At 38.0% G+C, this 24,654-nt stretch overlaps 1 protein-coding gene across 6 annotated transcripts in view; it reads left to right on the top strand.

The window, feature by feature from the left end:
* Nucleotides 1-24,654, top strand: part of LOC120533723 (probable polypeptide N-acetylgalactosaminyltransferase 8) — a 106,499-nt gene that overhangs the window by 57,910 nt on the left and 23,935 nt on the right. For all 6 annotated transcript variants that reach the window (XR_005634605.1, XR_005634606.1, XR_005634604.1 and 3 more), the window contains 2 exons: nt 10,806-10,991; nt 15,182-15,319. Coding sequence is in view for 1 of the 6 variants with exons in the window: in XM_039760640.1 (XP_039616574.1) it covers nt 10,806-10,991; nt 15,182-15,319 (324 nt within the window). In the remaining 5 variants the exon portion in view is untranslated. The remainder of the gene's footprint in view (nt 1-10,805; nt 10,992-15,181; nt 15,320-24,654) is intronic.

Below are 24,654 nucleotides of genomic sequence, written 5' to 3'. Positions count from 1 at the left end.
ACACAATTGTACCATTCCTCATCTCCTGTTCTATTGGTTGCGTCATACTGCACAAACCTTCCTCACGTTCAGGTCGGTGATGTTCAACAGGCATAGCTTATACAGCATACAAGCTTTCTGTTCTTTCTGCAGCAGAAAAGTGGACACAGGCATCACACCGTTCCACAACTTCATCTGGATCTGCTATGGTCAAAAGTCTCACAATTATGGCATTGGTTAACCAGATGGCCAAAAGAGAAAGAAAGAAAGAAAGAAAGAAAGAAAGAAAGAAAGAAAGAAAGAAAGAAAGAAAGAAAGAAAGAAAGAAAGAAAGACTGCCAAAAGGACAAGTCCTTTATTTGGCAGAGTAGGAAGGCAGGGGATACAACTGTAGTTCCTGTTACATGTGGTGCCCATAAAAGTTAATTTCTACTAACACAAATTGAAAGAATGAGATGGGCACCTAGGGGGCTGCATATCTGAGAAGCTCTGAACCGCACAGTGAAAAAAAATTATGGGATAACCCTTATCTCGTACGTACGTGAAAATATCTCGTACGTACAAGATACTTTCACGTACGTACGAGATACTTTCACGTACGTACGAGATAAACTTAGATTAAAATATTACAAAAGTGTGCTTCGGGGCTTCCCAATTACGACCTTACCAAGGCCATGGCGCTTCAGTTTGACGTCACTTCCAGCACTTGTAGCGTGATAAAATAAAAAAGCAGATGGATGGGCTTTTATTTATTAAAGGAGTGTGGGATAGTTAGAGTTGGGTTTAACAGCAGCTTGCAGTACCTATGTCAGGTAATTCCCAGAACGTCAGTCACGAAATGCCCATCGTACACCCCGTTACACTATGGTTAAGATTAGGCTTGTGGGAGGGTAACGGTTTAGTTACGTGCTTTATGTTTACAGGTATTCGTCTGCACACTCGTATGGAGCAACTGAAGAGATCTGGTGTTTTTTTTCTTCCTGGGAAACAATTTTGTGCGTACAACTTACTATCTCGTGCCCACCACTTACCATAGCCTGCGCTGGGTAAACATCACACGCATTAAATACGTGAAATATTAATTTCTTTCGTAACTTGTGCGAATAACAAGCTGCAGGCTAGAAAGTAAATGGTTAACTAACTTAATTTCCTTTTACTATAAATTAGTGCATTGGTTAGCGGTGCTGCTTCGCGGATTTAACGATCTGGGCTTGAATGCATAGCCTGATTTTATAAACTTGCCAATATTAATTTCTGTGGACTGTAACTGTATGAGGAAAACATCAGACTGTTCAGTGATATGTCCTGTTTCCAGAAAATGATGTACAGTAGCACGCGATGGCATTTGGTGCTCATCTGAAAGAATGCGGTGCACACGCAGTATTGGCAGGTGCGCCTTAAAAGTGCCTGGTGCGCAGGCTATGGTAAGTGGTGGGCACGAGATAGTAAGTTGTACGCACAAAATTGTTTCCCAGGAAGAAAAAAAACACCAGATCTCTTCAGTTGCTCCATACGAGTGTGCAGACGAATACCTGTAAACATAAAGCACATAACTAAACTGTTACCCTCCCACAAGCCTAATCTTAACCATAGTGTAACGGGGTGTACGATGGGCATTTCGTGACTGACGTTCTGGGCATTACCTGACATAGGTACTGCAAGCTGCTGTTAAACCCAACTCTAACTATCCCACACTCCTTTAATAAATAAAAGCACATCCATCTGCTTTTTTATTTTATCACGCTACAAGTGCTGGAAGTGACGTCAAGCTGAAGCGCCATGGCCTTGGTAAGGTCGTAATTGGGAAGCCCCGAAGCACACTTTTGTAATATTTTAATCTAAGTTTATCTCGTACATACGTGAAAGTATCCCATACGTACGTGAAAACATCTTGTACATACGTGAAAGTATCTCGTACTTACCTGAAAACATCTCGTACGTACGAGATGTTTTCACGTACGTACGAGATAAGGGTTATCCCATTATTTTTTTCACTGTGCGGTTCAGAGTTTCTGTAGTCTGTGGTAGAAATGTAAGAAAAAATTTCAGTGTGCAATGTAGACTTGACAGCAAATTTGATGTTTAACTGGAGTTTCAATGTTAAGCTTGCTTAGCAACATGATGCTAACTTCTAACATTTCCATTTTAGAGCTTTAAAGGTATTTACATGATTTTAACTCTTGTTATCTTTAATGATTTACATGTTTAAGGACTGTTGAGAAGACTAACAGACTGTCTACATTTGAGCACAGTTACCTGTAAGATATACTAAGGCACACTGCGAATATTATAATATTTGATTTGGTTTGTTGAGTTCAGCCACAAAAAATGCATTAGTGTGCCAAAAGTTCGCTTGTTTCATAAGCAGTTAGAAAGTAATCACAACAGACATATTTTCCTCCAGTATGTGTAGTCTACTTAATGCAAAGTGAATGCAATTGACTTCTGTTTCCTTAAGTCTATATATTATATATATAAAATCCAAAATCTGTCTGTCTGTCCATTGTTCACGAGAAAACTACTTAATGGATTTAGATTGGGTTTTTTTCTATTAATTGCTTGAACATTCTGGTTGATTTTGCGACATTTCTCATCGCGCTAAGTATCATAGTTCACTTGCGGTACTGATTTATTTGTACAAATCCGAGACAGACGGGGCAGGGCCCTCCTCACTCACGCTCCAGCCTCCATTCGAGTCAATCTACCCCTTGTCATATGTTGGAGTGTACTTTGCCTCCGCTTAGCTAGCGATACCTGTTTTTTCAACAGACATTATCATCTACAGATGAGGAGTAATGTTAAGGAATAATGTTTGAACTTTTTGAGAGAGATCACAGCTACATTTGTTTTAGAGGGCAGCTGCAAGATACCTTAAAGAGTGGCTAGTCTTGGACTACATATATATTATGATATGTAGCCAGTAAATAATCGTAGAAGTAATTTAATTAGTAAAGCAGTTAGTGGAAGGATATAATATAACTGTTTCCTTTAGGGGGCGATATAGCTCCCTAATTGGAATAAGTTCTTTTATAATTGCAGCGTTTTAAGTAACCGAAAAATATAGAGATATGATATTAAAAGGTGATACCTCTCCCATAGTGATACGGCGGTAAAAATCACATAAGAGAAAATAACTTAGCTTTCTTTACTGCCGATTTACATGGCATTACAAACGGAGGAAGCTATAGCATGACAATACCAAGGTGGGAGCTTGATGTATACAGTCTGCCATTATCTATCGCTGTGCTGAAAGGATTTTCGGGATGAATGATGATATCGCTCATTCGTCCATCAGCTTCGAAGTGTTTGGCTGCTTGTCCAAGTATTTATACTGTCTTCTCCATGTGTAGGCCCTTCCTTGGTTTTCAAACAAGGAAAGGAAAGGATTCAGTTTCATCTCTAACATACCGGAATAGTACAATGCCTATTTTCGCAGTTGTCCCCTTCATTCTCCAAATGCTAACAGTTTCTAAATGCTGACTAGCAGTTTCTAAATGTTGCCCCTGTGTGCTAACTTTGGCCTGCACATGTGAGTGAAGTTATAAAATAATTCCTTGTACAGAGCACAGTGACATTAAATTTATATTCCTGTTACAATAACTTGAATAAAATATGTGATAAATATACTAGGGAAATACAGTGGCAAGATGTGTTGATGAAGGTTTGACCAGTGGAATTTTGTTGTATCCGTATGTACTGTACTCTATTGATATCTGTGCAGAAGTTTGATTTTTTTTGAAATTTTATTAATTTTATTGCAATCATTCCATACAAATCAATCAATTTTTACAAAAAGTAGAATTAAGAACAAGTCGACCCCCACCCCTGAGAGAGAGAGCAAGGCAAACGGAGTAAAACTTAAGGCTTGTAAACATACCTAAATTGATGCGTTTGATTAGCCAATAGAGATGAATGGAGAAGAAAAAGAAATGCAGAAATAATTGCTTCCTCTGTGCTTTAAGAGCTTATTTTAGAATATTACTGATTAGATCCTGCCATGTTTTGAAAAAAATCTGTACAGATCCTCTAACTGAGTATTTGATTTTTTCCAGTTTCAAATAGTATAAAACATTGGTTTCCCACTGACTTAAAAAAGGTGAGTTAGGATTCTTCCAGTTTAGCAGAATAAGTCTGCGTGCCAAAAGTGTAGTGAATGCAATCACAGTTTGTTTGTCCTTCTCCACTTTAAACCCATCTGGAAGAACCCCAAACACAGCTGTTAATGGGTTAGGAGGGATTGCGAGACCAAGGCTGTCTGAAAGGTAATTACAAATTTTGGTTCAGAATGATGTTAATTTGGTGCAGGACCAAAACATGTGACCCAGTGAGGCTGGGACTTGATTGCAGCGTTGCAGGTTGGATAATGCCCTGGAAATATTTTGTAGAGTTTTAGTCGAGACAGATGTGCTCGATATATAATTTTGAGTTGAATAATTGTATGTTTTGAGCATATGGAGCTTGAGTGAATCCTCTGCATTGCTATTTTCCACTCCTTTTCTGATATATTAATTGAGAGATCTTTTTCCCAGTGTCCTCTTGGATCTTTGAAAGGGAGGGACTGTAAAATGATTTTATAAATTGCAGAGATGGTGTCTGAGTTCTTGAAATTGAGCAATATTTTTTCCAGCATGGATGAGGGTGCAAGATGAGGAAAATCGGTTCTGTTTAACAAAGTTCCTAATTTGAAGATAGTGAAAGAAATGTATAGCTGGAATGTTAAATTTGGAATGTAATTGTTCATAGGATGAAAGACGTTGTCTATATAAAGATCTCTAAGCAAGTTAATCACAAATTTTTTCCAAATATTAAAAACTGCATATGTTTGCGAAGGTTGAAAGAGGTGGTTCTCTTGCAGAGGTGCCACAGATAAAAGCTTCTCCATCTTAAAATGCTTTCTACATTGGTTCCATATTCTAAGTGAGTGAAGCACAATTGGGTTATTAGTATATTGCCAATACCTTGCATTTATTGGGGCACAGAGCAAGGAATACAAAGAAGTACTGCAGGATTTTACTTCTATTGCGGACCAAGCCTGTGTATGTTCTTCTATTTGTGTCCAGGTTCTTATCGCCTGTATATTTGCTGCCCAGTAATAAAACTGGAAGTTAGGTAAAGCCATGCCACCTTCTGCATTTTGTCTTCGTAGGGTCGCTCTTTGGATATGTGGATGTTTTGAGTTCCAAATAAATTAGGTTATTGTTGAATCTAATTGCTTAAAAAATTATTTATTGATGTACAGTAGACCCTTGATATACGACCGGCCTGACATGCGAACAACTTGATTTACGACCAAAATTTTTGTTTTGAATTACAACCAACATCTTGCGTTACGACCCGAATGCGGTCACGTGTATCCGCTCGCGCGATTGTAAACAAACAGCCGAGAGCATTTGCAAGCGGCAGTCGGAGTCCGGATACGTGTGTTTGTGGACATAATTTTTCTCAGTGCAGTGATTTATATCATTTATTTTGATAATTACTATCAAAATGGCCTCAAAGAAGCTAAGTAAGGAAGAGAAGACAATGAAGGTAAAGAAAGCGATCACAATCGAAACAAAGAAGGAAATTGTGCGTAAATATGAGAGTGGCGTTCATGTGACCGATCTCGCTAACATGTACTGCATGTCGAAATCCACCATCTCCACAATTTTACAACGAAAAGATTTGTATAAGGAAGCTAAGTGTTGCTAAAGGTGTTACTCAAATTAGTAAGTCACGATCAACAGTGTTAGACGAGGTAGAAAAGCTGTTATTAGTGTGGATAAACAAAAGGCAGATGGCAGGTGATAGCCTATCTGTAATGTATTCAGAAATGCATTAGATTGTGTATTGTCTTCTTTAAACTCAGTAGAATATAAGAATTTATAGTAGTCTCTGAATGTGTGGAATATATTTTTGTGGTTGATGATTTTGTCTTCCGTTCGTGTTGGTGATTACTGAGATTGCATTGCAGACTCCTTGCTTGTGAATCTGTTGAGCTAAAAGCTTATTAGCTTTCTCTCCATGTTCTTAGTAATGATGTGTGGATTTATAAATTAGTTGTTCAGTTTCTTTAGTTGTCAAGAGGTTTAGTTCTGAATGCAGAGCCTGCCTTTTCCTATGTAGAGAATCGCTTGAAAGCCTGGCATGTTCTTCATCTATTCTAGTAATTTTACTTTTTAGCTCTGCTACTTTCTTGGTTTCTAATTTATTTCTGTGGGAAAGATATGAGATAATCTGTCCTCTTAAGAAGGCCTTCAGATTTTCATAGATTATTCCTGCAGAAATCTCTGAGGATGTAGTGGTCTCTAGGAAGAAACTGATTTATTTGGATATAAATTCTGTACAATTCTTGTCTGCTAATAAAAGCGGGTTGAGACGCCATCTGCGAGGTGAGTGTGTGGGGCATAGTCACTTTAGCTCTAAGATCAGAGGTGCATGGTCAGAAATAACAATAGCATCGTATTTGCAAGATTTAATCAAAGGCAAAAAATTATTATCTATAAAGAAATAATCAATTCTTGAGTAGCAATGATGTACTGGTGAGTAGAAAGAATATGTTCTTGAGTTTGGGTTTAAAAACCTCCAGAGGTCTGATAAGTTGTGATCAGTTTTAAACTTTGTAATTATCTTTACAGTGGTAGATGTCATCCCCCCGTGGTAGAAGTTTTAAGAGTGGATTTAAAACACAATTAAAGTCCCCAGCCATTATAATTTTATGAGTGTTCAAATTGGGAATGGATGCAAATAAATTTTGTATAAATTCCTTATCATCAACATTAGGTGCATAAGCATTTATCAAAATCATTTTACAGTTAGATAAATAAGTCTCCCATGACCATCACATATCTCCCTTCAGTATCCACTATTACATCTGATGCTACAAATGGTACTGTTCTATGTATGAGAATTCCCACACCTCTAGTTTTCTTTGTAAAGCTAGAATGGAACATTTGACCAGTCCAGTCCTTTTGCAGCCGGAACTGATCCTTGCTTAGTAAGTGGTTCTCCTGTAAAAATACTATTTTAGCGTTTAAACCTGTTAGGTGAGAGAGTACTTTCTTTCTCTTTAATTCGTGATTCAGGCCTTTAACATTCCAGCTCACGAAGTTAACTGTCCCATCATGGAGACATTGATTCTGAATTTTTTGATGTCATTTTATAGTCTTAACTGGAAGTGAGATAGCTTCAGCCTTAATTTCCTATCTCCCCAAGAGTTATTGCCATGCAGCCCATTATTACGTTGGTAGTTATAATTATAAAGATTAAAATGATAGATTAGGTATAGATATAGCCTGCTCTCTTTCTCTCCTCCTCTTAACCCCCCACCCTCCCATTTTGCCTCCCCACGTGAGGTTAGACCCCACTTCACACAGTCCCAGTCCTCTGACATACCCAGAGACAGAGCACATCCAAAGCAAAACAAGCCCCCACACAGCGGCGTTTTAGGATTAAAAAATAGAGATATCTATTACCAATATAGTCTAAATACTATACAGTAATCCCTCGCTATATCGCGCTTCGACTTTCGCGGCTTCACTCTATCGCGGATTTTAAATGTAGGCATATCTAAATATATATCACAGGTTTCTCGCTGGTTCGCGGATTTCTGCGGACAATGGGTCTTTTAATTTATGGTACACGCTTCCTCAGTTTGTTTGCCCAGTTGATTTCATACAAGGGACGCTATTGGCGGATGGCTTAGAAGCTACCCAATCAGAGCATGTATTACATATTAACTAAAACTCCTCAATGATATAAGATATGCTTCCCGCGCGGTGTTTGCTTTTTTCTCTCTCTCACCCTCTCTGACATTCTCTGCGCCTGACGGAGGGGGTGTGAGCAGAGGGGCTGTTTGCACAGAGGATACGGACGCTCCTTTACAAAATGCAGCTTTATCGCTGTGCTTCGGCATACTTAAAAGCACGTATTGATTTTTTGATTGTTTTCTTTTATCTCGCGCTCTCTCTCTGACATTCTCTGCTCCTGACGGCGCTCCTTTGAAGAGAAGATATGTTTGCATTATTTTAATTGTGAGAAAGAACTGTCATCTCTGTCTTGTCATGGAGCACAGTTTAAACTTTTGACTAAAGGGTGCTATTTCATGTCTAGAGGGCTCTAATAATGTTAACAGTGTGGGAGAGTTTATAAGGGCTTAAAATATATAAAAATAACCATACAAACATATGGTTTCTACTTCACGGATTTTCATCTATCGCGGGGGGTTCTGGAACGCAACCCCCGCGATCGAGGAGGGATTACTGTATGCCTAAAATTTAGTCATTAACAAACTGTGAACTTAAAATATATATAATCTCCAACAATCTTAATGTATTAAGACAGTGTTTTTCAACCTTTTCGCTGGAGTTGAACCCTGCGGGAATGGTTACCTTGCTCATGGAACCCTGTGCAATTATCCACCAGTATGTCCTATAGATTTAGGACTTTTTCGGTGGAACCCTTGGCTAGCACTCACAGAACCCTTGGGTTCCGTGGAACCCCGGTTGAAAAAAATTGTATTAAGATAATACACCTGGATAATAAACCTGTGGAATGGTGTTAGAAAGTGGTCCAGAATAAGCATAATAAGTCTTAATGCAATAATAGCAATAACAATAAACCAAGGGTATGGTGTTGAACAGTCTCGTTTAGGGTAGAGAAAAAATAATTAGATAAAAAAAAAAAAGGAATTAACCACAAACATCTATAACTGTAATTAAAACATAAACAGATAGCGTCCGAGTAATAATGAGTAATAATGAGGATATACAATATAATGATAAAATCCTGTATCTTAGCAAATAGATCAGACAGTAGGTTATTTATCCTTGCAATATCATGAACGGCTATGACTCACTATTATGTTTCAGAATATTGCCAGGATCAGCTTTCTTAGTTTCCTTTTCTGCTTCTTCCTTGCTAGCGAAGACATAGAATTGACCATGCAATTCCACTTTCAGTTTGGCAGGATACAATAGGCTGTATTTGATATTGGCTTGCCGTAACCGCTGTTTAATGTTGTAGAAGGCTGCGCATTTAGTAGCTGTTGCTGAAGAGATATCAGGGAAGATATGAATGTGGTTATTTTCATATATAATCTTTTGCTTGTGTCTGAGGAGTGCCATCACCTCTAGCTTAAATAATAATCCCTCAAAGCGAATAATAAAAGATCTAGGTGTAACGGTATTTGATAAGCCACTACTATCTCAGAAGTCTTTAAAGTCCTCTCCAATTATTTCAGAAAATAGTTCAGCTGCAAATTTCACTGGGTTTGGACTTTCTCGATTCTCAGGCAGACCTTCAATTCTGATATTATTCCTTCTGCTTCCATCTTCCAAAGCAGCAAGTCTATCTCTGAGTTTTTTGCATTCAGAGTGGACAGTTGTTGCTTTTTCTTCAGCACTGGCAGGTAGATTTTTGGCTGTTTCAATCCGAGTCGTGAATGTCTCCTTGACATTCTCCAGTTGATCAGGAAGTGTGCTCAGTTTAAACGAGGTTTCCTGAATGTGCTCTTCAATTTTACCCAGCATATCTTTAAAGACTTTATTATCCTGCTGCCGCTCCTGTTGCAGCTCTTGTCGCAGCTTCCCATTTGCCTTTTCCCTTGCCTTCTCATTTGCCTTCTCGCTTTTCTTTATATCTTTCTTTATGTCTTGCATGAGCTCAGCAATCATCACCTTTAGTTCAGACAGATTAATTCTGCTTTTGTGCGCCGTAGGTGAGGCGGCAGGCTCTATTGTTGCCGGTGTTCCCAATGTTCCCGGCTCGCGTGGAGTAGATGAAACTGCGGACTGCAAGGCCTTTTCCAGTTTCAGGTGATCTACTCCAATCAGCGAGCTATCGAGACCTGCTTCACTCATGCTCGTACATTCACTCCCCATTTCGCTCTCAGCCGAAGACGATTTGTAGGACCATGGTCCTGAGGAGTCTGGCCTTTCGCAATTCTGATCCAGGTCAGTCTCTAAAAAGCCGTACCTTGAACTTGGGCTTGCCGACCTTAGCTTGGATGTAGCTTTAGTTTTGGTTTCTTTTGATTTGTATGTTTACATCATGGTTAAGACTGAAATTCGAGGTATTATAGCTCTTTCCTGTTATGGAAGCCATTTTTGTGTATCGTTGTCAGGATCGCATCCCATGGTTCTAAGGGTGTGGTCTCCGGGGTCGTGTCCTCAACTTAATCAGCAGGTGGGATAAAATTTCATTCTTTTGCACTGAGCCTTATTTGATCTGCAGATAAAAATCTTCTAAACCTTTTGGAAAATCTTTGTGATTATTTTTCATGTCTTGTCTGGATTCAAATCATGAGTCTAATCTTGAACTTAATTTTTAATTTCAAAATTCTGAAATATTTATTTCAAAATAAACAGTACAAAATTAACAGAATAAGGTTGCAGCAGGAATGTCATCTAATTCCCCTTCTCACAGTTGATAAAAGAAAAAGGGTAAATTTGCCTAGCCTTACATTTCATTTCATGACTGAATGACTCAGTCACTTGCACAATATCCACCTTATTAAAAGGATAAATATCTGTCTGTCTGTCTGTTGCTGGTTTATGTGCCCCTGTCATTCCCATAGATTTTGTGTCAGCAACATTAACTCTGCTTTTACAAATCCCATATCAAATGGCATATAACAGAGATATATGCATTACATGGTGTACTGCAAACATTAACACTGAGGTCCACACTGAATAATTAAATTTCATCCTTAGGCAGGTGTCATGGCCACCATAGTAAAAATGTTAGTGTCACTGCAGATATCAAATTAATTGTTTAATAAAACAGATGCATTCACAAACCTAATAATTTCAGGATTTTTTTTTTTGTCATTTGCTCTGCTGATCCAGGTCTGGCTTTGTGGGGGCAGTGTGGAGGTAGTGCCATGCACCCGAATTGCCCACATAGAAAGAGCTCACAAACCGTACCTCCCAGACCTGAGTGTCACAATGAAGAGAAATGCTCTGAGGGTGGCCGAAGTTTGGATGGATGAATATAAAACAAATGTACTTGTTGGCTGGAGTCTCCCAATAAAGGTAAGACGTTTTATACTTTTGACAGAGTGGTAAATATTTTTAGAATTTGTACAGTTCAAACAATAAAATGCTAATGGATACTCTAGGAGAAGGATGGACATCCCAGCTGGGTAAAGGGGATGGTTGACTACCCAGATGGGAAGCTAGGATGGAAGAAATGTTAAATTGGCCAGCTTGATCAGCGGAAGCTGGAAAGGTTTGGCGTCCGTACCTGGGCGGGACATCCATAATGTGGAAGAACAGGAGAGATCAATTATTTCTGTCTATTGTTTTCCCACTGTGTACTAGATGGCAGCAGCTCTGCATATCATTTCCCATCTGGACACCCACAGGGAATAAAAGGAGTTGTAGTCTGGTAGTGTGGCCCTGCTGGGGTCCAGAGGTGCTGCTATTTGGTACTTCTGTATGATTTGGAAGTGTTTCCTATGGGAAAAGCTCTGGGTCCTAAATAAAAGGGACTGCACTCCCTTCATCAGCTGGAGAAGAGCAGAGTGGTGGAGAGAGGAGAGGTGAATTGGAGGAGAGATAACTGTGTTTGTGCTTAATTTGGAAGTATTGTGTAATAAAAACACCTTTATTTTGAATCTGGGATTGTCTTGTGTGTTCGTAGTTTGGGGCTTTCTGGTGCCCCCTAGTCTACACAATACAAATTAACAGAATGGTAAAACATGTTTTGAGAGACACTTTTATCCATCAAGAAAGCACTCCTCCATTTTCCCTGTTTAAATCATATTATTCCTACCAATGACTTCACTCAGCCCCTACTAAAAAGCTGTAGCACTAAAATGCTTTTTTTACCTTTATTTATTTAGGTAAAGCTTTTTATCTATAACAACATGCAAATCACAAATGTATAGTATAATTTATCTATAATTCTACAGATGTAACACAAGAATGTTAGGAAACTGTTAGGAGTTGCCCATTGAGTGAGAGATGGTTCCAGAGGCACTTACATTGCTTTGTTTTACCACCTACACCATACCTGGTAAATGTTGTCATATGACTGTATTATCCAAAGCTGGGGAAGCGGCATTCAAGCTCACACATGACGTTAACTCCTAGACTCTAGCATATGGATAAAACTACTGCTATTTAGTATATACTGTATAAAGCTGAATGTATGTTTGTGTGTGTGTTGAACCGTTGAACTTGCCTCCACCAGATTTTGCACAGATTTCCCATTTGTGCAGATGAAGACCATAGGCTATGTTTCATTCCAAAAGTTGGTTGGTGCCTCCACCCTGTGCAGCTTCAGGTACTCTTGCTTGTCTTTGTCTACAATGTAAATCCACACCATTGAAGTTATCTCCACCAAATTTTGTACAGATTTTGCATTTGAACAGGGTAATACCATAGGCTATGTTTCGTTTTGAAATTTACATGGTGCCGCCAACCCCAGGCAGTGCCAGTTGATGCCACCAACCTGAACCGTGTCAGGAACTCCTGCTAGCTCGTTTTTGACCTCTGAAAATTCATTCTGATTTACTTTTGGACTTTGTTTAGACTTTGTTGTTGTTTATGGTTTTTAACATTCAAACTTGGAGTGGGTGATATAATGACAGACTAAGTATACAAGATGAAATTCTTCTTCCTGTATGGATTTAAGAAAAAAACTGTTTTACCATTATACTAAAAATTAGTGGAAAACTTGTGAATAATTTTAAATATGAAGCACAAAGCATGCAAACGTGCATTTAAACTGAAGTGTGATTTTCTGTCATTATCTTTGTGTCTTAATGGTAGCGTCTTTGTGTATATGGACTTGTACATGAGCTGCATGTAGTAAGTGAGCTCACCCATTTAAGAATATTTCCCAGAGTGCTGTTCAGTTCAGTCTGATTGATGAGTTGATCTGAGTTGTGGGAAAGGAAGAAGCTGTGTCTTGTGCTGTGTTTGCTTGGCAGTGAAAGCAGTTGCAGCAAAAGTGTAAGTGGTTGAGACAGAAAGAAGCTGTACTTTTATTGATTCAAGTGAGGCCAAATTATGTTAACATCTGAATGGCCAAAACAATTTATTCATAAAACATACTTCGTATGTGCAAGATGATTTACAGGAACGTCTCAACCTGATCGCCATCATGTTCAACTCACAAAAACCAACGAGCACCAGTTCCATTTAAAGCCCGGACACGCGTTTTGCGGGGAATAGATGATACCACAGTCTGTATTCTGTCCTTCAGGTCATTGATATCACAGACTTTCCTGCTGTACACACGCTCTTTCACTGTACCCTATAACCAGAAATCACAAGGTGTCAAATCAGGGGAGTGTGGAGGCCATGGCAATGGTCCACCATGACCTATCCGTCAACCTAGAAAGGTATGGTCAAGGTAAAAACCAACCATTAGTGTTAATATAATTTTGACTCACCCTGTATAATTATGCATTTTTTTGATATTTGTTAAAAAAATGTTTTAGGGGTGGGGATCGATTTGTTCTTAACTCAATTTTTCTTTTTGTAAAAACTTGATTGCTTTGTATGGATTGCAATAAAATTAATAAAAAAAAATATATATGTTTCAATTTAAAATGTGTATACAAATACATTGCATATGTCAACTTTTTAGAATTTTATGTTATACCATGATGTGGATTTTTGGCCATACTACCTACTCCTAGTTGTAACAGTGACAGTATCCAGATGCTTTTTTGTATAGTGAATTGTGTAGTTTATTGCCATTTTGATGCTTGCTTTTCATGGCAGTGGCCATGTTTTTTTTCTTTTTATAACAACATGACCAATTCCCAGTTTAGGAAGTTACATAATATGTGACTTTATCGTGTCTCACTTAGTTAAGATTGCTTGACATCCTTAATTTCTTTCACATTCACAACAGAACAAATGTAAGAAATTCCTGTTATTTAGGGTATTACACAAGTTAGTGTGAGAATCTTCTTTGATGGTGGATCAGCCTTTCTCTTTCAATTTTCAGACCTCTGCCTGCTTTAAGGACAGGAGTTTTCTTTGTTCATATTTAATTTTTTTTTTATCTCATGGTTATTTTCTCCTACATTTCCACTAACGTGAAAGTGCCCAGTCTCTTCTGTTCCTTTTATTAGTGCCTGGTTTAACTGGCTTTATGTTTCCAGAAGCAATATAATTTGCCTCATTATTAATACCTGTATTTCAAACATTTCAATGTGTGATTTGCACAACCATAGCTTGTGCAAAGTTGTGGTTCATATTGGTTGCTTTTGTGCTTCATATGGTGGTCTAGGAAGAGTATTATGTGAGGCACTGTTGAATTGGTTCATGTAGAGTTTGTGACTTGATGATCACAGTCAGAATTTTGAATCAACACCTCAAAAGGGAAAGAAAAAAATCAGAATAACACTTTAGTTTAGGCATCTGTGAGAAACAACTATTAAAAGTCTGTATGTTATAAAAAGTACTATAAGCCTTTGTAACGTGCTGTAAAATAAAGCTGATGATAAAATATTTAAGGTGTTATTATTTTAACGATAATCTACTATTGTTGGTAGTTTAGAATAGATACTTAAACTAAAGTGTGTCCAAGCTTGGGTGGATTTTCTAAAGAGATTTTAGAAGTGTAAAGAAATGAGATTGTTTGTCCAATCTGGGCTGATCTAGTTCTAAAATTATGGACATCCTCCTATTCACTCAATGGGTGCAATGAGAAATAGTACTTGATGCCAACTGTGTCAAATCTTTGAGTAGGATGCAGGATAGAGGGGGTTGCAAAACTGAGCTACATTTTCATTAAAGGTGAGTTCACAACAGAAGAGTAATGCATTTTTACAGTTCATTTCCAAACCAAATGTTTCAAATTAACAAGAATATTTAGCTCTAACAGGTAGACATATACTGTGTATTGGTTTACATGGTTGTGTAGTAGTTGTGGTTCTGCAATCAAAGCCTGTCCATGTACAGTCTGCACATTTTTCTGATTACGTTGTCTCTAGTTGTGATTCTAAAATTACCAATTTTGGATCTAATGTATGTATCAGTGTGTGCTGTAAATGTCCAGGGTTGATCCCTGCCTAGTACCCAATGTTTTAAATCTATAATTAAATGGCTATAATTCATGTTGGTTCATTATCTGTAATTTCCTAAATTCATATAATTTCTGACTTTATTTTTAATAGCTACTGACAGAGACAATATCTTAGCTTGTAGTGCTATTATTCTCATTTTCTTCTAAAGCAATATCTAACCTGATTTTTTTTTAGGATCACGGTCTTGACATTGGTGACATTTCAGCAAGAAAGAAGCTCAGAGAAAAGTTGCAGTGCAAGCCCTTTAAGTGGTATTTGGATAATGTATATCCTCAGCTTGATTCCTGGGAAGATCTTCTTGCATATGGAGCTGTAAGTCATGTTCAGTTCTGTAAAACAGTTTATATGAAGATATGTATTATTATTGAATAATAATTTTCATCACAATGAGTGCAGTGTACCAAAGTGACAAGTAAAAGGTTAATTAGTTTCACTTTTTTGCCTATTAATTACTTGTACTAAATTCAAAAACATGACTTAAGATTTTTATTTTAACAATGACATTAACAAAAGAGGAAAATGCAAAGAACTCTAGCTTTTATTTTATTAAACAAAGAAAAATGATTAACCTGTATTTACACAAAATCTGTGATTTGTGTAACACAGCCTATGGTATATATTAATTACTTTGAAAGGGGAAAAGTCACATGTTTCTATCATTTAATAGTAAAAATTTCTCTTTCATGTAGGATATTTGAAAAAGTCATGGCATAAAAAAATGCAGCCGTCGTCATATGTTGTAGAAATCATCTGAAAAAGAACAGACCAGTGACATCTTTTGTCTGTTATTGTGCTAGGGGAAGAACTCAGAAATCCTGGATCAATGATGCAGTTAGGGTAGGGCTGGCTATGCATGTCTTAGTCCACGGCACTGCATTGATTTTGGGGTTTTTGAGTTCTTCCCTCCAGTTGGCTGGCGTCCTGCCCAGGATTGTTTCCTGCCTTGCACCCTGTGTTGGCTGGGATTGACTCCAGCAGACCCCTGTGACCCTGTGTTAGGATATGGCAGGTTGGATAATGACTGACTGACTAAGTTCTTCCGCCACTGCAACTCTAAAACAGTAGATAAATAAAAAGAGAAATAAATTGATACATATTTTTAAGTTTTAAAAGCAGACTTTATTGAAATAATCACAAAAGACAATAGTGAAATAATTACAATGTCAACTAAATGCTAACAGTATAGACAAGTCCCCAAAGACAATCTTCCACTTGTATATCAGCCCCCTTAAACATATTTTTCACTCAAAGCCATAAATCCCACCTTTCCAATTTATATCCAAGCCCTTCTAATTCTACGCACCCTCCAATCACATTCACCCTGATTACTACTTATTAACCCCATTTTATAAATAAAACTCAGCCATAAAATCAGAATATAAATTTATTTTCATCATATTTAAACAATACATTATTCACACACCTTATATTCTGAAAGTTTTAATTAACTTAGAAAAGTTTGACACTAATATCCTATATACTAACTTACACTGCATATTCCCCATCTTACTGACCAATAGTGGATTTGTACATCAACCTTCAGGCGGGATGCCTTCCTTGGGGAATTCCATTTTTCTGTCTCCACAGGTTGTTATTCTTTAATGCAGTGCTTCCCAAACTCGGTCCTGTGACCTACTGTGGCTGCAGGTTTTTGTTCCAACCGGATTCCTAATCAGTGACAACACCTGATAGCACTGATCTCATTTAATTAGCTAGCATTTGTTTTCTCTTATTCTACATTCAGAAAAGCAGAGCAGCATGATATTTACATTTATAAGACATTTAGAAATATTTCTGCTTTTGCTGTAGATTTAAATGCTTAACTCTCTTTTGTTGATTTCATTATATTTTGCCCTTTCTCTGTGCAGTTTTCCCCCTTCGTTGTATCTTATTAATGACAATTAAAATGAGCAGAGCAGACACGCTGACAAGGCTGCAACTACTTTAGCATCAGACCCATTAATTAGTAAATAATGGATTAATTAAACAATTAGAACACATGGAAAAGTAGAATGAAAATCAAGAAGAAAATATTGTTAAAAATAAAAAAAATACATTATTCACATATAACTGCTTATTACAAATATTTTTTTACCAAACTTAGTTTTCTAATTTCTATATTGTTCTCAAAATGCAGAATCTGGGAAATAACACTTAATTAGCCCAGGAGTCTAATTAAAAACAGAAGCTGGTTGGAAGAAAAACCTGCAGCCACAGTGGGTGCCCAGGACTGAGTTTGGGAAGCACTGCTTTAATGTCCTCAGCTGTTCTAGATGGTTTACTACACAGATCTTGCAGAGTTGTTTCTCTGTCACCAGAAATAAGTGGTAAATCCTTTAAAGTCTTTATGGATAAAGAAACATTGGCTTCTCCATCACTCCATTCACTAGCAGGAGATATGGTAAGCATGTTGTCTTTTATCTGTGTGGTGAATACAGTCTGCAGAAGTGTCAAGGCTTCACTGCCCAGTGATGTATTGTATTTGAGGTAGACACTTCCCCATCAGGTATACTGTGTACACCCATATTTCTTCTGTTTCTCTTTCTACACTTTTCCAAGTGTAACTGTTACAGTCAATGGTGTCCTTAATCTTCATTATTCAGGAGTTCAAGGTCATCACTTTCTCTTTTAAAAGCTAATACCTACCATGATGCTATGAGACTTGCATTGAACTCTGGCATTTGTAACATTCTGACCTTGTCTAGATGTCACCATATAGAACTTATTCCAAGTCTCAGTTCTTTAACATGTTTAAATAAGAGTACACCAAAATTCACCCAAAAGCGCAGTCTGAGGGGCAGGGGTGATCTACTATGAAAATAATGAAGCTTAAGCTTCAGGGCTCTTAATCCTGGAAGGGACCCAGAAGCGACTTTAGCACATGTTGCTTAAAACTTTTGAGTGTCTACGGTAAGAGAAGAGTTTTTTTAAAAATGTCTACATGTAGTGGTTATTTTTTTAATTGTGGTGATCTGTTGTGGAACATTCCCATTGAAGAAGAGAACAGTGGTTACTCAGACCTCGTTATTTGTTGTGAACAGTTAAAGCTTCAGGGCCCAAAAAATGTAGGTCTGCCACTGCTGAGGTGTAAAACAGTTTTTGAACTGTCTAAAGGCAGAAGGCAGCAAACCTATTATTAATATCTATAAGTCATTATTTGTCCTCCACTAGTGGCAGGAATATACCACTCCTCCTCAACCAATGAATATCATCCCAGAAAAAAATAATAAATACCTCCAGTATCTAGTGAACAAGCTGAGGTCAGGTCTGTGGACAAATACATTAGTACCACAATCTGGAGATCACCAGGCTATTGATAACTATCATCTGTCTTCTTAAAACAACTAATATAGGATCCACTTCCATCTGGCTAGGTGAGTTGTGACTTTCTCTGTCATGCCATCCCAGTTCTTTTGGACATATTGTTCATCTCCAAGATGGACTGGTAAATACAGGAACCCCTCAGTACTCCACTGAAGTCCCCCTTTAAGATGAGGAGGATTACATCCAGCCCAATGTCCAACTAGCACTGTAGCACTTTTATTCAAATTATTTTTATTATTTTTTCAAAATTTCTTTGACAGTCAATTAGTCTGTCCAGATCACCGTGACTTGTGATAACTACAGCAATTACATCTGCATAAATGGTGACTTTCACAGGGTTAATATTGTAATGGGGAATAGAAAGACTGGTCAGCACTTTATTTAGTTGTACAAGGAAAACAGCATTCTCAACAATAAGCAGCCCTGCTTGACTCCTCTTTGAAAGTTGAAAGGCACGTACAAGCCACCATTGACTTTAACAATGTTAGAAATGTCACTACATAGTAAGCGAATGTAAACTGTTCCTCACACCCAAAAGTCTTCATCGTATTAAAGTAAAACAAATGACTAACTCTATCAAAGGCCTTCTCCTACTCAATAAAAATAACACCAGTTTAAAGCGTAAAAAGGTTGACTGCAGGGAAAATGTCTTGAATTCAAAAAATGTTAAAAATTGACCTGCCAAGTACACATTAGATTTGGTCCGGGTGCACTGTTTTCGAAAGGTCTTTAGCTATTCTGTTGGACAGAGCTTTGGAGAGAATTTTATAATCAGCATATAGGAAAGACACTGGCTGACAGTTTTTAATCTATACTAATAAAAGCCAAAGCCCTCACTGACTGACTGACTGACTGACTCATCACTAATTCTCCAACTTCCCGTGTAGGTAGAAGGCTGAAATTTGGCAGGCTCATTCCTTACAGCTAACTTTCAAAAGTTGGGCAGGTTTAATTTCGAAATTCTACACGTAATGGTCATAACTGGAAGCTATTTTTCTCTATATACTGTAACGGAGTTGAGCTGGATGGCCGTGGGGGGGCGGAGTTTCGTGTGACATCATCATGCCTCCCACGTAATCACGTGAACTGACTATAAACGCAGTACGTAGAAAACCAGGAAGAGCTCCAAAAAGCACTGAAGAAAACATGCATTATATAATTGAGAAGGCAGTGAAACAATAAGAAGCGAGCGACTGACATATACAACCATATTCAAGAGTGCTGCTACCTCGGAAACAAAGCACGGTGTAAACCTAAAGTTTAAATTAAATTCATAGACAGGCTGCCGCTGGCATTTGTAATTTAGTGCCTGCCCATATAAGGCCGTCCATCAGCGGCAATCCAATAGAAACACTGCCGCTAAATATTCACAGGTGAAGGACTGTGCTTATGCAGAGGAAGATGAGATAGTCAGGATGGTGTTTGGCACAAACTCAGCAAAACTGCGAGAGATACTTTTAAGTGCCGGGTCTTAGCTAACATTACATACAGCCGTGGACATCACACGAGATGGCACCAGCACAGCTGGGAACCTTCGATGCATGAACACCAAGCGGCTCACGTGAACTGACGCAGTGCACAGACAAAAAGCAACAGTTCCAAAGAGTGCTGAACAAAAACCGAATTACACAATTGAGAAGGCAGCAAAAAAATATGAAGCGTCTGATACATACAAGCATATTCATAAGTGCAGCTATTGCGGAAACAAAGCACACGGTGGAAAAAGTCAATGTCCCGCTAAAGGAAGACGGTGTAAAAAAAAACCCGTGCATGCAGTATGTCACATCTCAGATAAAGAGGAAGACGAGCTGTTTATTGATGCAGTAAGAAGAGAATCGATGAATGAAACCTCTTATCTTTACAACGATTGACAAACACGGAATGTAACTTGAACACAACACATCGTACAAATACGACCCTGATTGAAAGAAATAATGATAATCAAATCCTTGATGACAGCAACACTAAATAACACTCACAAAACAATTACTGTATATTGACAATCATGTTACGTTATTTTTAAAATGTTCCCTTTTCTTTTTCATAACTTCTTTAACACACTACTTCTCCGCTGCGAAACGCGGGTATATATATATATATATATATATATATACTGTGGTCCCCGGCCGGGACGCCCAGGAGGAACGGAGGAGGGCTTGTGCCTCCTCCAGACTGCGAGGGGGCGTCCGCCCTGGTTATGTTGGGGGCCTCGGGTGAAGGGTTTGGAAGCCCAGCCCTGTAGGGACCCGTGGCGCCCCAGTGCCTGAATATCCCGGGAGCCCAGCACTTCCGCCACACCAGGAAGTGCTGGGGGGAAGATGATAGGGGACACCCAGACGGCTTCCGATAGCGCAGCCGGCACTTCCGCCACACTGGGGTGTGGCTATGGACGAAAGCCGGGAAGCAGCTGGAGCCCATCCGGGTTCCCATTTAAGGGGCCGCCTCCCTCCAGTCATCGGCAGAAGTCGGGTGGAAGAGGACGGAGCTGGAGGGAGGACTAGAGGCGGCCGGGAGAAAGGCACTGGAACTGTGTGGCCTGGACATTGGTGGTTTGTGAGTGCACTGAATTGTAAAAATATTATCAATAAACGTGTGTTGGGTGAACATAAGATGTCCATCTGTCTGTGTCCGGGCCAGCGTCCACAATATATATATATATGTATATATATATCCCGATCTACATATTCTCAAATAGACAAGCCACACGCCGTGGTGCAATTGTAGAGGCTTCGCCTCTAGCGCAAACATCCGAGGTTCGATTCCCGAGAGGGGATGCACTGAGTATGTACGCGCGCTTCCCGATTCATTTTACCCTCGCATCCCCTTGGTTTGAGACGTATGAAAAAATATGCGATTAACGCAGAATCATGTTACTTTATTTTTAAACTGTTTCTTTTTCTTAACACAAGCTCAGCTGAGAAGCTTCGATGCATGTACTCCATAACGCGTTAAAAAAAATAACACATTTAATCACACTTTCAATTCCAAGCAAAGGGGAACTTTTGTCAATGCATGATTTGCTGGTACATCGATTACATTGATGCACACATCAGAGCTACAAAAATGTTAGAGTTGGAATAAAGCGCGTTCATACAACTGATCGGAGGAAAATTTCATTTCAAATGACTACCAGAGCGAAGCCTTGATAAAAGCATGGCTTTGTGCACACTGAAAAGCAAGCAAAATTAGATGCATTACAGAAAGCGGACTTTGTGGCTCTTACTGGGGATCATTGGACTTCCGTGACCGTTAGTAATTCTGATTACATCTAATTACAAAATGTTCAATGATCACACTGTTTTAGCCTAATGTACAAAATAATTTTGGCTAAGGTTACTCACAGTTTAAAGATGAAGCTGATCAAATTACCTTTTATGTTTATTTTTTTAAGAAGAAAAACTGCACTTTATGTTGAAATTTTGGTTATTATTATTTAAAGACAATACCATTCTGAAAATGTACTTAAAGTACTTAAACTACCACTTTATTTTTAAGTCTGCCCAATTTTAGCCAAGGATGATATTTTTGTTTCTGTTTTGAATTGAAATGCAGTTTAAAAGCATTTTTTTTTTCAGAAATTAAGAGCTTGAGTTTACAATATTCATGTCCATGTCTATTATTTGATTCTGTCACCCACTAAAACCCTTTTAAATTAAAAAAAAAAAATTGCGATTTGGGGCAAATTTTCATGTGTGATTACATACGATTAATCAAGATTAATTATTACACAGCCTCTAATTAATTGGATTAATTTTTTTAATTGAGTCCCACCCCTAATATATATATGTAGATATATATATGTAGATTTGTATATATATATGTGTGTATATACAGTATATATATAGATATGTATATATATATATGTATATATATGTATCTATATGTATATGTATATATATATATATATATATGATGTGTATATATATGTTTATATATGTGTGTGTGTGTGTGTGTGTGTGTGTATGACAAAACAATTACATTGACAATCATGTTACGTTATTTTCAAAATGTTTCCTTTTCTTTTTCATTACTTCTTTAACACACTATTTCTCCGCTGCGAAGCGCGGGTATTTTGCTAGTATGATATAAATCTTATTTATTTGGCAAAAGTGTAATTACTACTCTTCTGCAACTTTGAGGTACCACAACAGTTTTAAAACAGCTCATGAATAATTGTAATAAGTCCAAGCCAATGACATCCTGTAACTCCTAGGAAAACTCAACCGAAATGTCATCAATTCCTGAGACCATCCCATTGTACATTTCTGTCTGTTCTGTCACTATTCAAATCTGTAATGTCTGCTGTGGGAAACAGTGAAACGTCCTGCAGAAAGAACTGTTGGTCTTCACTACAATCACCTCACTGCAGCAAACAGTTTTTCATAAAACCCATTGATCATCTACATTATCTCAATGGGTTCCTGTGCCTCTATGCAATTTGGTTTTCTCATACAATGTAAGATTTTGCTTCATGTGTTCTTTTAATTTTAAAGACCAAAAAAGTACTATGATGGGGCATCTGTTGTCTCTAGAAGGGGTGGGCCAGTTGCAGTTTTGTAGTTTTCAGGGTCTCTAAAGCTCCTGTTTTGGCCCATTGTCTAACAGCTGTGGAATTTCAGTTATTTGGCTCTCTAATGCTGCTATTTCTGTCTGTAACTATTCCGAGACATTTCTGTTATACTGCTGACATAAGGACTGTTGGTGAACTCCTGCTTCATAGCCCCCATCCTCCCCTGGAATACATAAATAACTTTAAAATTCTGAGTTTTACGAAGGAATGTGCTAAAATGCACTACAGTGTCTGTATGTGTTAAAAAACAGATTGTGATCAGAGAAGCCCTTTCTTACTATCTTACCCAAAGCCTGTGGTAAGCAGGGGTGCAGCTCCAGTTCATTACCATGGGAAAGAAACATCAAAAAGAGATCTCCTTAATATCTTTTTGGTTTCTTCTAGAAAACAAGATCAGAAAGAAATAAAATGGAGACATGTTCTTTTGCCTCCTGCTTCTCAAATTTTTCTCCAGAGAAAACAAGGTATTAACACGTGTCTCTTTTTGAGTTTCATTGGAGATTTCAGCAAAGTAACACAATGGGCTCAGATCTTACAAGTAGTGCCGTGACTTTTTCTTTTTTTTTGTGCAATTTGAAAGTATTTGCATTGTTTACTCAGTAATATCTGGTGAAATGTATGGATAGTAGTAATAAAAGACATTACTAGGATTATAAAGCCGAAGTCCTTTCTTCTGAATAATACTATTAGTTGATTTAAATAATAATGCTGTTCATCAATTAGGTCATACTCATTGAGAAAAAAAAGGCCGGTAGTGTGCCATAATGATTAAGACTTTTGGCTTCAAATCCTGAGATTGTGGGTTCAAATCCCACTACTGATATCACTGTGTGACCATGAGCAAGTCAGAGTCCCAGATGGTAGAACAATCAGAGAAAGTATTGTCGTTCTCCTCCCTGTCACAAACCCCAGCAGAAAAGTCATCAGGCATTTCAGCAAGGACAGCAAAACTCCCCTGACTAATAAGGTCAGCAATGGGATCCGACCCTGGCTCATACTGATTTTTTTCTGTGTTCAGTCTTTTGTTTTCCCTTGCCTGTTTTGAGCTGGATATTTAAATCTCCCATTTTCTTCAAAGATTCATTACAACAACAACAACGTTTATTTCTATAGCACATTTTCATACAATTGATGTAGCTCAAAGTGCTTTACAAGATGAAGAAAAAAAGAATAAATATAAAAATTAGGCAATACTAATTAACAAAGAATAAATTACGGTCCGATGGCCAGGGAGGACAGAAAAAATAAAAAAATAAAAAACTCCAGAGGGTTGGGGAAAAAAACTAAATCCACAGGGGTTCCTAGGCCATGACACCGCCCAGTCCCCTCTAGGCATTCTACCTAACATACATGATCTCAATCAGTCCTCATGGTTTTCAGGCTTCAAATGGAAGAATTAGACCATGATGGTCATGTGGCCTTCAATCCATCAATGTATGGACTTCAAGGTGCTTTGATCGGGTGGTGGTGGCGCAGATCACAACTACAGAAAAAACAGAAAAAGAACAGTAGAGAAAGTAGAGGTTAGTACGGATTTTGGAGCCATAAAAAAAAAACATAATTAAATGCATATACAGAATATCAGGATTACACTAAAATTAAGCTATGAGAAAGCCATGTTAAAGTAATGGGCTTTTAGCAGTTTTTTAAAGTGTTCCACCATATTAGCCTGGTGAATTTCTATCGGCAAGCTATTCCAGATTTTAGGTGCATAACAGCAGAAGACTGCCTCATCACTTTTTTTAAGTTTAGC

Source organism: Polypterus senegalus, chromosome 8, assembly GCF_016835505.1.
Source record: "Polypterus senegalus isolate Bchr_013 chromosome 8, ASM1683550v1, whole genome shotgun sequence".
Lineage (NCBI taxonomy): Eukaryota > Metazoa > Chordata > Cladistia > Polypteriformes > Polypteridae > Polypterus > Polypterus senegalus.
The sequence above is the reverse complement of the archived record's forward strand: the minus strand, read 5'-3'. Positions and strand labels throughout refer to the sequence as shown.